This window comes from Schistocerca cancellata, chromosome 1 (assembly GCF_023864275.1).
Source record: "Schistocerca cancellata isolate TAMUIC-IGC-003103 chromosome 1, iqSchCanc2.1, whole genome shotgun sequence".
In the NCBI taxonomy this organism is placed as follows: Eukaryota; Metazoa; Arthropoda; class Insecta; order Orthoptera; family Acrididae; genus Schistocerca; species Schistocerca cancellata.
The window spans coordinates 301,216,880-301,233,191 of NC_064626.1; the positions used below are offsets into that span (position 1 = coordinate 301,216,880).

At 37.9% G+C, this 16,312-nt stretch overlaps 1 protein-coding gene across 2 annotated transcripts in view; it reads left to right on the top strand.

The window, feature by feature from the left end:
• Positions 1-15,560: 15,560 nt before the first annotated feature.
• The window catches only part of LOC126172228 (FACT complex subunit spt16), a 155,027-nt gene continuing 154,275 nt past the window's right edge, over positions 15,561-16,312 (top strand). The window contains exon 1 of one of the 2 annotated variants that reach the window (XM_049920862.1): positions 15,561-15,819. In XM_049920862.1, coding sequence (XP_049776819.1) covers positions 15,751-15,819 — 69 coding nt within the window. In that variant the 5' untranslated portion in view covers positions 15,561-15,750. The remainder of the gene's footprint in view (positions 15,820-16,312) is intronic. The other variant, XM_049920863.1, reaches the window with a different exon arrangement.

Here is a 16,312-nt window from a genome sequence, read left to right on the forward strand (position 1 = left end):
ACATAAGAAATTGTAATGCACGATGATCACTGTATACTTTTACGTGCTTACCAGAAAGAAAGAAACGGAATTTGTTAAATGCCCAAACGATAGCTAAAGCTTCTAATTCACTAACGGAATAATTTTTTTCAGATTTTGTTAGCACTCGGCTAGCAAAAGCAATGGTTTTCTGAACAGTACTGTCATTTTCTATGGCTTCTTGAAATAAATGGGCACCAAGACCGACATTAGAAGAATCCGTGCTAAGGCAGAAATCTTGTGACAGATCTGCATGAGCTAGTATTGGCGCGTGAAGTAACACTTCTTTCAAAGAATTGAATTCCAACTGTGCTTGTTCGTCCCAGTTCCAAATAGTATTTTTTCCAGTGAGAGAACAAAGTTTTAGTGTAACAAGAATTTGCATATTCAGAAAACGACGGTAAAAATTTACAAGACTAGAAAACTGCGGACTTGTCTTTTTGTGGATGGAACTGGAATGGCTCTGATTGCTTCTAACTTTTCAGGATCTGGCTGAATGCCTTCAGAAGAAATAATATGTCCCAAAAACTTCACCTTTGTCCTACCGAATTCAGACTTTTCCAAGTTAACTGTAATTCCAGATTCTGCAAAAATATGTAACACGCTGTTGAGGATGTGATTGTGTTGTTCCCATGAGGCTCCACTATCAGAATATCGTCCACAAATAAGGTGATGTGACGTTTTAAGAACTCAGGTAATATGGAATTTAGCCCGCGAATGAATGCTGCCGAAGAAATGTTCAAACCAAAAGGAAGCTTCCGAAACTGATAACAAACGCCGAAACAAAGAAAAGCTGTGTATTTTCTACATTCTAGATGAAGTTCGATCTGATAAAAGCTGGATCTGAGATCAATGGAAGAAAACACTTTTACACCATTAAAATTTTGAAGAAGTTCTTCCATCGTCTGCGGCCTGTCTGTTTCAGGAACAATGATAGTATTGATTTGTCTCGAATCTAAGACAAGCCTGATCGATCCATTTTTCTTCTCAACGACATGTAACGGATTGTTGTATGAGCTTACTGCAGGCTCAATAATGCCCTCGTCAAGCATGGATTGTATTTCTGTTCTAACACGGTCCCTATAATGTGCTGGAATTACGTATGGTCTAACACAAAATTTAGTATGCTCATGAACACGAAATTGGTATTGAAATCCCTTGATTGTTCCTGTTTGGTGAGTAAAAACTATGGAATGTGCTTGTAAAATCTCAAAAAGGTCCTGCCTATCAGTGTCATTACAGTTCTCAATTGTTTGAAATTTATTCTGAATTAACTCATTAGTTTCAAATATGCTGTCGATATCATCCCTGTCAGTACTTGCAGAGTGATTGTTAGTGTCTAGTTCCGTAGAAAATTCCGAACTGTTGTCTAACAGAAGGTAAAGCCGATTAATTTCCTCGTCATGGTTTGAGAGCCAGTCTTCAAATTTCAAAGCTATTGACTTACCTTCTTTCTCGAAACTTATTTCAGCATCGTGAAAGCTTAAGATTGCTTTGTATTCATTCAAAAAGTCTACTCCCAGTATAATTTCCGTCGACAATAATGGAACAATAAGAAAGTTCATAGAGAAGCTGTGGCTTTGACAAAAGTATGCTAAGTTGGTTTGTTGGCGTACATCTATACTTTTTCCAAAGATTGCACCTTGTAATTTAATCTTACGTAACGGAAGTGTGGGGCAATCGTTCGATTTGTTGCACTTGCTAAAAGCTGTTTCACTAATTACTGAAATGGGACTGCCAGAGTCAAGTACTGCCGTAAATTTTACGTCATTTACAGTAATGTGAATCACAGGATATGCAATGTTGTTAAGTTTTACGTCGTGTTCCTGGAGTAAGATGTCCCTAATGTCTTCCATTTTTACGTAATTACTAGCTACGGCAGCTGCGTCGTCAGTTTCATAAGTACGTTTTGTGGCTGCCAGTGGTGTGAGTCATTGCCTATTGTCTCTTTGTTGGCACGCGTCGTTATTGGGATTTGGAGACCTAACTTCTACAAATTCACCGTGACGAGAGGGCCCTGCCCAGTTTAAATCCCACCAATTCTGATGCAGTTCAGGTCTGTCGTTACGATCATATCGTCTGTCGTCATGTCGGTAGCTTCCATAGTTTCTTTCTTGTCGGTCACATGGTGGAGAATTTCTCCCTGAGTCGTAACTGCGCGCTGGACCGTTGCGTCTAAAGTTATTCTGTCTCCCTTGATAATAATTATTTTGGTTCCCATATTGTCTGTTTCTCTGATTGTCTCTGTGATAGTCATTACTGCGGAGAGGTGATCTTCCCCTGTAATTATTACTACTCTGCCAACGGTTGTCGTACGTGTGGTGTCTGTTTTGGTCACGATTTACGTTGTAAGAATAGCCTTGTTGTGTCCATTTATTATTTCTGTCATCGCAGAATTGTGACAGATGTGACCTGTAATTGTTGTACTTCTGTTTTCGCATTCCGCGATTGTCAGTGTCAATTTCCAGTTCTTGTAACAGTCCCTGAAAAGCTTCTATGTCGTCTTTGCAACGTCCTGCTAAAATAATATGTCGTAAATGTTCAGGCAGTTTGATTAAGCAAATGCGGATGAGTTCTGAGGGGCTGTATGGGTTTGAAAGATACTGATTCTTATGCAACATGTCTTCAAAATATTTCATAAGACTGGAAAATTCAGATTGTTCGAAACGTTTCATCATTATGTTGCTATGTTTTACTCGGTCTTGTGTAGCTTGAGACCAATACGCTAAGAGGAAGGCATGATAAAATTCTCCTTCACTGTGACAATCGTGAATGACCGATCGCATTCTTACAGCTGTTTCATTCTCCAAGTAGCCACACATAAATTCTAACCTGTGCTCCAATGACCAGTTGGGAGGAAACCAATGAGAAAATTGATGAATCCATGCTTGTGGATGAATGTCGTTGTCAGAATTCTTAAATGTTTTGAATTTACGTGTAGTAATGAACAGCTTATAGTCGAAATCATCGTGTCGGCGAGTCGCACATCGCTCATTGTTACTTCGTTTCGGCGGTTCCATCTCAAAATCCAATGCGCCTTGCCAATTTCTTTCATAATTTCCCAAGTGTCCTGTGTTATTATTTTGTGGTTGTTCCGTATTTCTATGTCCCTCTTCCCGTACTGGAGCGCGAGTGTCCTCTGAAATATGTAATTCTTGTATTACCTGCGTCAACTGATCTTGTACTTCCCGGATTTCTCTTTTGTACTGTGTATTGATTTGATTTTGATTTTGTTTGAATTTTCTAATTTGTTCATACTCTTCTGTGTCAGTGAAGGCTACGGGTCTTGTGTCATTCAGATCATCATCTACCTTTGTAGATAAGTTAGTTACCTGATGAAAGTTCAGCTACTTTCTCCGATAGTGAACACATTTCCTCAGTGTGTTTTTCTGAACCAAGTTTCAGAGTGTCCATTTGTGTTGAAATCGAATCTACTGTGTCCTTTAAGTTTTCCTGAGTTTTTGCAAGTTGCGTAACCGAATCGGTAGATGCAACTGAGTCAATTTTAGCCCACAAGGTCTCATGATTTTTATGAACAATGGTTTGCAGTTCTTTTATGGCTGCTTCGTGATTGTGTAATGCATTTTCATGCCACGAAAAAATAGGTTGAAAATGCTCACAAATTTGTGTTTTTACGTCATTACAGACTTTTTGACATTTCGATTCAATGTTATGTAACTCAGTAGTTAAATCTTCACGTGTCTGTTCAAGTGTGGTGTCTAACTTCCGAAGATTTTGTTCCATTGTGTCTAACTTTTGAAGCTTTTGCTGTGTTTGTCTCTGATTTTGTTACATTGTGTCTAACTTTTGAAGATTTTGTTCCATTGTGTCTAACTTTTGAAGCTTTTGCTGTGTTTGTCTCTAATTTTGTTCCATTGTGTCTAACTTTTGAAGATTTTTTCCCATTTGTCTCTGATTTTATTCCATTTGTTGCATTAATTGCAATAATAATGTATTAGTGTCTGGAATCTGTTTCTCTATGCTTTTTGGCAGTGCATTTTCACCGGCAACATTCACATTTTGACAAGCAGAAAATGTGTCTTGATTCATTTGAGAAAACGGTGAGGACCCAAAACCTAAGTCTACAGTATTTGCAATATTGTGTTCTGTCATTTCGGATTCCTGAGGCGAGCTGTTGCCGACCGATCGATCGATAATGCTTCAATGTTCACTACCTGTTTCACTGTCTACACCATTATTTGCCGTCCGCTCCATTTCCCTATGCACAATTACCAAATTACTACTTCGAATGTCTGTTAATTCACTACACAGTGGTGCTGATAAGCTACGCTCGTCGTCACTATTATTTCTCAGTTTACTTTGAAGCCTAGTGTTACGTTTTTCACACGCCATTATTGTCACAATATTTCACATGATAACACAGAAAAGCACAATTTGAAGAGCAAAAATAAGAGAACACATTAACATAGCACTGAAAATAATATCTAGTTAATTGCAAGCGCAGCTGCGAAATACTTGGTGCAAATCTACATGCATGCCACAACTGTTTTACTGTACAAGAATGAAAAACTACAACTACAAAGGAAATTCTCTCTACAATTACGCGCTAGCAATAAACAAAGGCTGCACTAATTGCACGAACTACAAGAAGAAATCAGAAGATTCCAGTGAGGTATCCTCGGCTAAGGGTCGACATATGAAACGTCCCCTTAGAACAATTATACATGACTGTGCTTAAACTGACACACAATATTTTTAGCGCAACGCAATCTGACTTTCAGAAATCCCTAGAAAAGAATGGCCCTGACTAACATTAACCTATGCGTTTCACAAATCGCTTACCTCACAAAAATCTTGGATACTCGAACTACTGCAATATAGCGAGCGCCACTACTGCCAGCTAAATAAAAGATTCAAACTACTGAAGGCACTAACTACTGATAGGCATAGTTAGCAAAGGAAAGATTTTGATAGAGAACAAACAATGTATTTACCTTAATATTCATAATTGACATCCAGTCTTACAAATTTCAAAACTCCGCCATCTCTCTCCCCACATCCACCACTGCTGGCGGCTCACCTCCAACTGCGCAACGCTACGCGCTGTTCACATCCAGCTGCCCAACACTACAATGGCAGACAACAATGCAAACTAGCCACAGACTGCACACAGCACAGCCAGTGATTTTCATACAGAGAGCGCTACGTGGCGGCGGCATTACCAATATAAGAACCTAAACAGCCTACTTACAATGACATATAAGAAAAAACACAGACAAAAATTTTCCTTGTCAACTAACAACATAAATTCAGGACTATGATTTTCCAACATTCTAAATCAAATATTATCATACATATGTACAACTTTAGAAGGTATACCTACGTTGATCGTATCTGATAAAGCAAGTGTTGGTCAAGCTCGTGCCCCAACTCCCTCCAAGGGTACAGAATGAGGGCCTACCATGACTGGTTCAAGTTTTCCGGTGTTGCGGTGGCATCGATCTCTGGGTTAGGTGTAACATCCACTATGTGGACTGTTGGTGTTCGATTACACCAATTAATATCCTGTGAGGCTCTCGATTGAAATTCTCTTTACCTCTGCGCGTTATTCGTCAAGTGTGTGTTACTTTGCTGGCCGAATTCCGCTGTCTGTGGGTTATTTGGTTGTCTGTTATTGTTTTGCGTTTGCCAAACGATCGACTGATTATTGCGGGTAGCTTGTGTCTGTACATATTGTACAGGCTGGCCATACGCTACTCGTCCATTGTAATTGTTTTTGCTAAATTTTTGCCCATTTCTTTTATATCCACCTTTGAATTTACGGCTTTCTCCATCGTCATTGTGATTACCGTTACCATTACCATAGGTCTGTGTGGGGTAAGACTGCATCCGTGTTGTGGGCAGGAAGACGGATCTTTAGAATTTTCAGTAGATCTACTTGAGATACCGGCTTTGTCCAGTATCTGGTTTTCTTCAAACAAATTTTAAAATAGCCTCTTCAGCTTCCATACTTGCTACTGAACGCAGCTGGGTTGTATACTTCACGTCCGAACCTGTCTTGTATGGCCTCAGACCAATACTTATCCAGAAATGCTCTCTCAAACTGTTGATAATAGTGGCAACGTTCGGCCATTTCCGTAGCCCATAGCAGAACGTCACCCTGTGTGTATCCAACAACAAATCTAATTTTCTAGGCTTCGGTCCAGGTATGAGGTGAAACATTTCGAAATGCTCTGATAAAGACCACATGGTGTGTTCTTTTCCCTTCAGAAGTAAATATCGGGAATTGTCGATGCCTAAGTAATCCCTCATCTGCAAGTAATGTTGACAAACACGCCACGCCATCGGTGACAGGCGTTTTTATGATCGCTCGTGGTGCAGCTCTTGGCAACTGCACTTGCTCGACAGGTACAACTGCCGGCAAGTGTTGTTGCATTGTGCAACCTTCGCTGTTTTCCTGCGACGGACTAAACCCTATTGTGGGTAACCAGTGAAGGTATCTAACTTCTCTAAAAACATGGATTTGTTTTCTGTCATATGTTGTTCCTCTGCTTCCTTTAAACCCGAATCTAATTTAGATAGAAGTTCACTTCCATTCTCTTTTAGAGCTTCTTCTACAGTATCTATATAATTTTGCATTCTGACATTACCTTTTCAGCAAGGGTACTCCCCTTATCCAGCATCTCGGCTTCAGCTTTTTCAGTTATTTCCTTTACATCTGCACATATCTCTCTGTTTTTTGGCAAATTCTGAGTATAACCTTAACTGATTTACTCTTGGACTCAACTTGTGTATTTCTGTAGGTAGGTTTCTGCATACGTCTTGCAGATCACTGACTGCATTCGTCACATTTTTTACTGACGCATTCACTTTGGATTGCGTCTCCTGAATTTGAGAATATGCTTCACTAAGGTTTTGTAACTCACCTGCTAGTTGTTCCTGTTTATAGCCTACGGATATTACTTTTTCCTTTAACATATTTATACTGCTTGTCAGTAACTATTTCTTGTTTTAGTTGTTTACCGAGCTCTGTCACTTTCGGTATAATTCGTAAGATAATTCAGTGCATATAGTTTAGCTCACCTCACTGAACTGTTGACTAATACTATTCTTGAAATCGTTAAATGCCTGATTTTGCTGTGTAAGCTGTTGTCCTATGTATTCCTGATGTTTTGTGAACCACTGTGTAAACTGTTGTCCTATGTTTTGCTGATGTCTGCTGTGTGAACTGTTGTATAATTATTTGCATGAGTAATGTCAAATTGTATGTCTCGCCAATATTAACATTGCTTTCATGAACTGTTTCCTGTTCTTGTGTTCACGACGTCATGAGCAAATAATCAAAGGAATTTTCGCTGTCGCGTGCTTCAGTGTCACTATTTGAAAAAAATTTCCCCAGGGAGATCTGAGAAATTGTCTCATCGATCGTCATAAAAGTGACATCATGATTAGTTATGTTTCCAATGTCATCATTTTTTAATGGTGGAACGCCAACCTGGTTGTTTTGGTACCCATCGGCCAGTTCACAAGTCAGCGCATTACGTTCAACTGTTGCCAAGCCCAGATTTCCGACATCTTGGCATATTACATTTTGCAATGAGTTTTCAACAACGGCCATTTCCTTTGACTCCATTGTGAACAGTGTTTAACAAAATTATGAAAAAAAGATTTTCAAAAACTAAATTTTGTATGTATTGGTACTTTTTAGTTAAAGAAGTTTTAAATGCATATTCATTAATGAACTTGATTACTTTCTGCTACAGTCTTATAGAATTTGAATGAATTATTTTGCAGTTTAAAGTTGACTTTACAAAAATGTTAGTCTTTCTTATAGAAATGCACTTCCATAAAGGATATTAATTGGCATGAAAAGAGATTATCTAGTGTGAGAGAGATGGCGCCAAGTGCGGCCATATAATCATACAGCATAGCAGCTTCCTATCTTTGTCACTGAAATAAGCATTCCCGGCGCGCTTTTTTTGTAGGTAGAATTTAATTTTGACTTGCTCCTTCAAGTTTTTATTGGTCCTAATCTCACAGACATGTAACAAACGCAACAAAGGTCTTATTGGTTTCTTGTAACAATAAAATTGATCATTTAACTCAAAAAAATTTTTATCTGAACAACTGAAAGGTCTGTTCATATTCCGCTTGGCGCCGTCCTTTGAATGTTCACAATTGAATAGTGTCTGGAGGGGGAGAGAATAGGGGGCATGCATAAAATAGAATACATAATAAAAACTGATTATAAGTTACTGTTTAAATAATTAAAAAAAGAAATTTTGAAAGAATAATGGAAAGAAATTGGGAAGTATTCATATCTTGAGTGAACTTTAGCTGGCATTAATATCAACAGACCTTCAATATTCAGTACGTTATTAGATTAACATATGTAAATGTTTGTATGTCCTTTTCTATTACCGCTATTGTGCAGGGAGATTGGTATGACAATACTGGTTCTGGATCACCCCTCTGCTGCTCTCGCAAATTCTTCTTCTTTTACTTCGATCCTCTTGATGCAGGAGTCTCAGCACAGGCAAAACGATGAACAGCTTTAATGTACCGTTTGGATACATGTTTTTTAACAGTATTGAAGCGACAGAACACGAAATACATCCTTCTGCTATCACTTATAGAGACGAACAGGTCAATAATAATCAATATAAGAGTGTATCTCTCCTTGTTTTGTTGAATAAAAAAGAAAAAATAATATGATTCCTTACAGGTACCACCTCTATATGTTATGTTTAGCTCTTGACTATCCCAGGATGCTCAGAAAATACATATATATAATTGGTTAGTAATTGAGTGAGATTCTTCTGTTGCTCTAGGGTTAAATATTCAGATCCCTTAATTTTGGAGCTAATCAGTTGTAACTTGGCAGGTAATTACTGTTCTGTGTCTGAGTAATAATATTCTCACTCATATAGTTCATGTGTGATATGCAATACCTTCAACCACGCATATTTTGCTTGGATCCTCGGGCGATATTTATTGTGGATTTCTTTTGTCCAAACCATTTCCGGAGGTACTCTCCTACTCTCATTCTCAGTGCTTAGTTCCCCAGTTGAGAGATCAATTTTTTCTTTCATATGCCACAAGAGTACACAACCAAATATGCAGGGTACCACAAGACCCTTAATATCCACTTGTACTTGATGTTTTATAAGTTATGACTGAGCACCAGTAGCATCGGTCGCTTTACAGTTGCTAAATGGAAAAGTCGGTGTTTTGTTACCTTGACTTTTCTTTTTTTAAGGATTGCATACCTATAATATTCAATGAGGCTCCTGTATCAAGAATTAAATTTACTGATGTATTTCTACCTCAGCCACCACTTGTTTCAATTTAGTGTTGAGTTGATTACATTTATGGTGTTCGATGAACAAATCCTGTTGTATTCCGACATCCACGTTGTAGCGCAACATACTAATTTCGTTTTCTGTGTAACAGCTGCCATTCTCACTCTGTTTCACTGCCAACAATGGAGAACAAATTGCGAGCATCTACAGTTTGTTTGATGCAAGGCTTCCTGCTGGTCGTCATCCCTTACCTCAGTGATCAGCGCATTATGATTTCGATTATATTATGGGTGCAGTCTGTTTTCTCCCGATTGTGCAGAATTATTGCTTTCAGTTCTTGTTATATTCTGGTTGTTAGGTGGTGGTATTTGTTTTCACTCCCACAGATGTGGTTATGCACCTTACCCTTGAATATGTGTTTTCTTACCTTTGCAATTGCAATTATAATTTGCATGATATCAGCCACCATGCCTATGCTTCCTGTTGTACGGGGATAGGTCATTCCCGTTCAGTGACCCATTGTTGTTATGGTTGTATCATTGCCTCTATGGTTACCATTATTATTACAGTTTGGTGAATTATGCCCATTTTCATGTCTGGACTGTGATTTACGACTATTTTCATGACGACTTTTTTGTTAGACATCCTAGTGTATTAGACTGGTTGAGTCTAACAATGACATAAAGTTTTCTAGGTCATATTCTGGTACATTAATTAATTTACCTTCATGTTATTCGAAGCAGGCTCATCCCAGTAACAGGTTGCATTTAAATACTTTTCAAAATATTTTTGCATGCTTCCTTGTTTTGGATTGTATGCTTTGGACTACAGACTTGTTTTCTCTGCCACTCTTGTGTACAAGACGACCAATATTTCATGAGAAACGCTTTCTCAGACTGCTCACAAGTACAACAGTTATAAGCAGTTTCCATTCTCCATAGGGCTGTGTCACCCTTTTTATGCGAAATAATAAATTGGATCTTTGATCCTTCCATCCATATCAATGGTAAAATGTTTCTGAATCATCTTATAAATATCACCATGTGAACTAACAATTTTTCGTCTGTGAACATCTGGAGTTGGCGATGCTTAATTAGGTTGTCCTCCAATCTTATGTCTGTTATGTTTGGCGCTGCTCCTACCATCTGTAATTTTTCTTTTGGAAATTTGTGGTAAGGTCTTATGGACCCAAACTGCTGAGGTCATCGGTCCCTAAGCTTACACACTATTTAATCTAACTTAAACTATCTTACGCTGAAGATGACACACACACCCATGCCCGAGGGAGGACTCGAACATCCAACGGGGGGAGCCGTGCAGACTGTGACAAGATGACTCAGACCGTGTGGCCTACCATCTGTGTTTGGTGTTCTGGAGTATTACTAAAATTACTCACGTCAGATGCATATGGTACTCAGGTGTGCCAACCACATGGCGAATATCTTCGATATTCCCACTGTTGCCTACTCATGCTTCGCCATTGACTTTGTCTAATGCATCTTTTACTACAGTGTCAACACGCTCATTTGTTTCACTATCCTTCCTTTCTGACCATAAAGTCATCTATTGTTCTACCGTTTTAGCCTGAGTTGCAAGATGCTGCTCAATTTTGTTATTAGCATCTAGCTGGAGGTTTGCTATTTTATCAGATAACTGCTGTATCTGATCTTCTGTTACCTCTTGTGCGGAATGTAGTGTCTGTAGATCCTGTGACAGGCTCTATGTTTTCATAGGCCTGTTTCATTTCTTTCACTTTGTTACTTATCTTTTCTAAATCACTTCTTGTCCGATTGGCCAAAGCTTCAGCACTTACAGTTAATTAAGTTACCTATTATGCTCTTCTAGTTTGAGTGCAAGTTGCCTATTGTACTCTTCTTGTTTAGGTGCGAGTTGTCTATCGCATTCTGCTCGCTTGAGTGCAAGCTGTCTATTTTTCTCTTCTTGCTTAAGTGCAAGCAGTCTGGCACATTAATCTAATTTGCGTAAACCTCTGAAAATGGATGTGGTACTGGTGAACACAATGGTACTCTATCTACTCTCTCAGAATAGGATTCTGTTTCTATTCTAGTAGGTGTTGTTTGCCCTAAACTTTCTGATGCTTGGTTATAGGATTCTATTTCATGAGCTATTTGACTTGAACCTCCTGCTTCCGGCTGTTTATTTTCCATATCAGTATCTATGTCATGAACACTTTCTCTTTCAGATAGTGCTGAACTCTCTCTGCTTTCCATTTTCCCTTGTTTCTTTACCGTAATGGACAACGTCAGCTTACAAATACTCCTCCTAATAACTCAGAGTTGATACAAGATTACAGTAAGACATAAAAATGCACAATAACACTACATGAAATTATTTTCAGATTCTTGTTTTCGCGTAATTTCAATCGTTCAACTAATTATTATGCACCACAAGTCATCAAGTGTGCTTTCTTCACTGCATGAAACGCGAAAGCAAAAGTCATGCACTGCAGACCTTACCTGATTTACTTTCTTCAATATTTGGTATCCTGACTGAGCACAGGATTCTTCTCAGAGTCAGATTTTACATTATTTTCTTCCATCATTGTAAATATTTTGTCATCTTATTCTCACACATATATGTATAGGAGAAATTGTGGTTGTATTTAATACAGGCAATATCAAATACATACCCCAGTATACTATAATAAATTCTACAAATTGATAGAAATTTTTATATTGAGATTGTTATATGTTCAGGCCCCATGCTATAGGGAGCCAGTTTATGTCATCTCTGCATTTAAATATTACTTTTTCTATAAAGTGATATTTGAAAATTGTTAATTTTTGTTGTAGATTGTCTTTAAAAATCGTAATGAAAAATTTCTGTCTATTTTTGTTTGGCCACAATAATGTAGTTGCGAATGAATATTATTATTTGCTGGCTAAGCTCAGTTACATTGGATTTAGTGTGCTACATATCACAATTTTTATGTTAGGTGGAGAGAGGCATAATGATTTGCATTGCCCTGCTTAGAACTTATTTAGCATCTGAAACGAAATTGAATGCGAGAGAAATACTTAATTGTTGTATTAGTTAATGCTTCCATTGACTTTATATAACAAAACTCTTTACTGTTCACAAAAACATTATAAATTCCTGTGTAAGTGCAGGCCAAGTGTCAAAATTCAGTAAGAAAATGTTTAGAAATTGTACCGTTCAGCTTCTCTGTTGTTCTGAAAGTGAAACAACTAAATTGAAATCGTTGCTGGACTTTCACCTTTTGCACAATTAGTTTAAATTCATATTTTTCGTGTAATGGCTGCATCTGGCGCTCGTCAGTGATGATGCCTGAACAGCTAAAAATGATAAATGCTGAAAAATCTTAATGAATTTATTTACAGTACTTAAATAATTCCAACAAGTGCTCTGTAATCATATATTGAAATATTTAACACACACACACACACACACACACACACACACACACACACACACATACCTGATTACTCAAACGTTCGACCACTAACATCGAAAGCAAATAATACAGAGAGCGAAATCTGTAATGGCGCTCTTTTTTTAATAACAAAAAATTAACAAAATCTCAGATATTATTATCATGTAACTCTAAGATACATCTTTTCTAACATATACTTTTTCTTTGATGCTTACGTTAATCACAAAAACAGTTTTTGGTAAACAAAATACACATTACATTTTCAACACACAATGATTCTCAGCGTTTTGTGAATGTTTGTTAGAAAAAGGTTTTTGTTATTGTTCGTTATTCATCGTTTGTAAGTCCATATTGTACTGCCATCAGCTTTTATTCCATTCACTGTCTCCTAAACTACATTTGCATTCCATCCTTCCCTAACCATAGTCACATTGCATGGCACTACACTATGGTAGTGCCGAGGTGGTGGTTTGGGGTGGGGGAAGGAATGTGGTGTTATCCGAAGAGGGAGGTGCCAAGGTGGGATTGGTACTTCACAATGGAATGACAAGGAAATAAGGTCACTGCCAGGAGCAACGACTAATAAGAGACAGTGGCTTAGACACGTCCAGAATAGTTTCCATAGGCCACCACATCCGCTCACTTACTTACATCCGAGCAGCAATCATTGCAAATGATAAATGGTATCATCTCACTGCTGAGCCAGAACTGTGACCGTTATGTTAGATAGAACTCCGCGTAAATGTTTATCATCAATTGTACTCTGTGAGAAGAGACTGGCATCATATTTTTATCAAGCGATACTTTAAGCCAGGTTCACACATGCAACTGAAGTGATGCCACAGCTTGTGGCTTTCTGTAGGGTATTGTGAGCTACTGTTCACACAGAACGCCACAAATTCTACATTGCACATCTTTCAGCATGGTGACAACTGAAATAATATGGGTGGCTATTAATGTTATAGTGGAGCTCATGGCTTTAGAGCTGTAAAATGTTAGACCCAATAACAGAAATGGCGCAGGGATAAATCAGGGGCCACAAACACACATATATATAAGAAATAACACTCGAAAACAAAAATGTTGTCAGTACTGGCAAACTAACCAAAAGTTGGCATGTAAATATCATCTGCAGGCTCGTCCCTCTTCCAGGATATTAGAACCTGCGAAGGTGTACCTGCTAACCACTGTGCACTATTTTGACTTTTTTCGGTATCAAAACGGAAACATACTGAAATAGATCGGAGTACAGCTGTGGAATGGAAAAAGAAGTGTTTCTTCAGCTGCACCACTGAAACTGGTCGTACACATATGCAATTTCCTTGCAAATGCAGCATGTAACTAGCTGTGGCGAAACTTTTGTTGTGAGTGTGAACCCAGGTTTAATGTTCAGAGTCAATAATAAATACTCAGGACATTCCTGCGGACATGGATTGTAACAAAGATAAGTATTTCATCTATTTCATGTTACAATAAAGTGATGTGGTCTAATATTTTACATGTTGTTGTATCAACAGGAGTAGTCGGGTTCATACAAGCAACGAAACTATCGCCATAGTTAGTGGCATACTGGAGTTGTAATGCAGTGGCGTGTGAAAATTCCTAGTTTTTAGTGGTGCACCTTAAGAGACGCAACTTTATTCATGCCACAAGAAAGTCAACTTGTTTGTACTTTGTTGCTACACTTTGTTTCCACCATTGCTCCACGGTGGTAATATTTCGAAACACGAGCATTCTGTCGTAGCCATCTTGGAGAAATTGCTGTTGTACTTCATTCGATTTCATTGTGTTTTATTTTTGTTACTGAGGGAAGTGCAAACAGTTGTCGCCAGTTACACTTTCGCACTTTCTGAAACTCAATAACAGCAGTGTGTGTGTGCGTGTGTGTGTGTGTGTGTGTGTGTGTGTGTGTGCGTGCGTAAATCAATGACGTATCTCACAATCTGAAAATATCTTTGAATGAATAAATAAATAAACTTAATAGATGTAGCCAAACAAACCAGTTGTATTAACTTCATGGTGTGCGAGATTAGCGTTGTATAAATGGTGGATTACATGCAGGAAATAGCTCCCGAGTGTGACGCGGCAGCTGTTAAACTAAAAATTAGTTATTCGAAATGCCTACACCAAAGAATAAATTTTGGAAGAGTGACGTGTCTGTAGATGATATTTCTATGCCAACATTCGGTTAATTTGTCACTGCAGACAGTATTTTCATCTCCGAGTGTTATGCCATTTATAAATGTGTTTGTGGCCCCTGATTTATCACTCTGCGTAATCTATTTTCGGATTCAACATTTAGGTTTCGTCTTCCTTGTATTTAACTCTTGTCATAGGTGTAATACCATCAACTGCAATATAACGTTCATACCCGCCCACGTGATTTGAATTGATGCCATAGTCAAAGCTGTGCAACAACGTAGAATTTGGAGCTTCCTTTGTGAACGGTGGCCCACGATGCTACTACAGAAAGCCACAAACTGTGGCACCACATTAATTGTGTCTGGGTACTCTGCTTAAAGCTAAGAACCTACCACGAGTGTTTTTCGTAGGCTACATCAAAGAACACAAAGAGATGCAACCTGAAATTCTCCGTTTCTAGAGTTGTTTATAACAATAATGAAAAAACACCTGCAAAGTACACTGTGTATTCGAGCTATTCTGTTTCATGTAGCTAATGTTGATGATTAATTCTGTACAGAATTAGTAAATAAAGTTTACAGTTGTTCTACCAAAAAGGATTATTTCGATACTAAAAGAAAAACTTTGTGAACTGTTGAAAATACTATAGTGCGTCGCGTACCGGTAGACAATTGATACTTCGGATATCCACAGATTTTATTTGTCAACCTCGCATCAGAGTTCAGACCAATGGAAAGCGCTTAGTTTGGAAAACTCCGCCAAAGCCATTTTGACTTAATGTTGACCAATAGTAGTGTGTGCGTTTGTTGTAGTCACATGTTGAAGCTTCGGAGATAATGTTTTTGATGACGTAGATTTCATTATATAAAATAAACACCACAATAAACTTTTCGTTTGTTATTGCATATAAACATGGCGAATATTACATTGGATAAAGAAGCGTTTTACAGGCGCATGAAACGACTTTATGCTGCTTGGAAGGTTTGTTTTTTATAGTATAACAAATATGTTAGCAAAAATATTATTCTCTGTATGTATTTTTTCCTTATTGCCTGAGTTTTGTTATATTCTGGTGGACTGTATGATTTGTTCATGTGTGTAGATTTATGTACTATTAGTATGTAGTCTACCAGAAACTAGTTACGCACATAACTATACTTTTAGTTCTTTGAAGATGGCATCTGTTTGACTTATGGCAAAAGTTAGTGTTATTAAAGGCGTACCATAGTACTGTTAATGTAGCCTGCAGAAGATTTTTTTTGAAATGATTAACTTCGCAATGGCTTGTTCAGAATGTAGTATGAATAAATAAATCTTAAGGATGTTAGTTTATCGTATCTTTAACTCTTATGTAGTTAAGCTGAGTGTGATTTGCTTACTTATAACGAGGAATAGAAAATAATTGAGACTTGCACGTAAGGAATTATTTTGGGCATTCATTTCTAGTCTCAGTAAGTCTATACGTAAATTATGC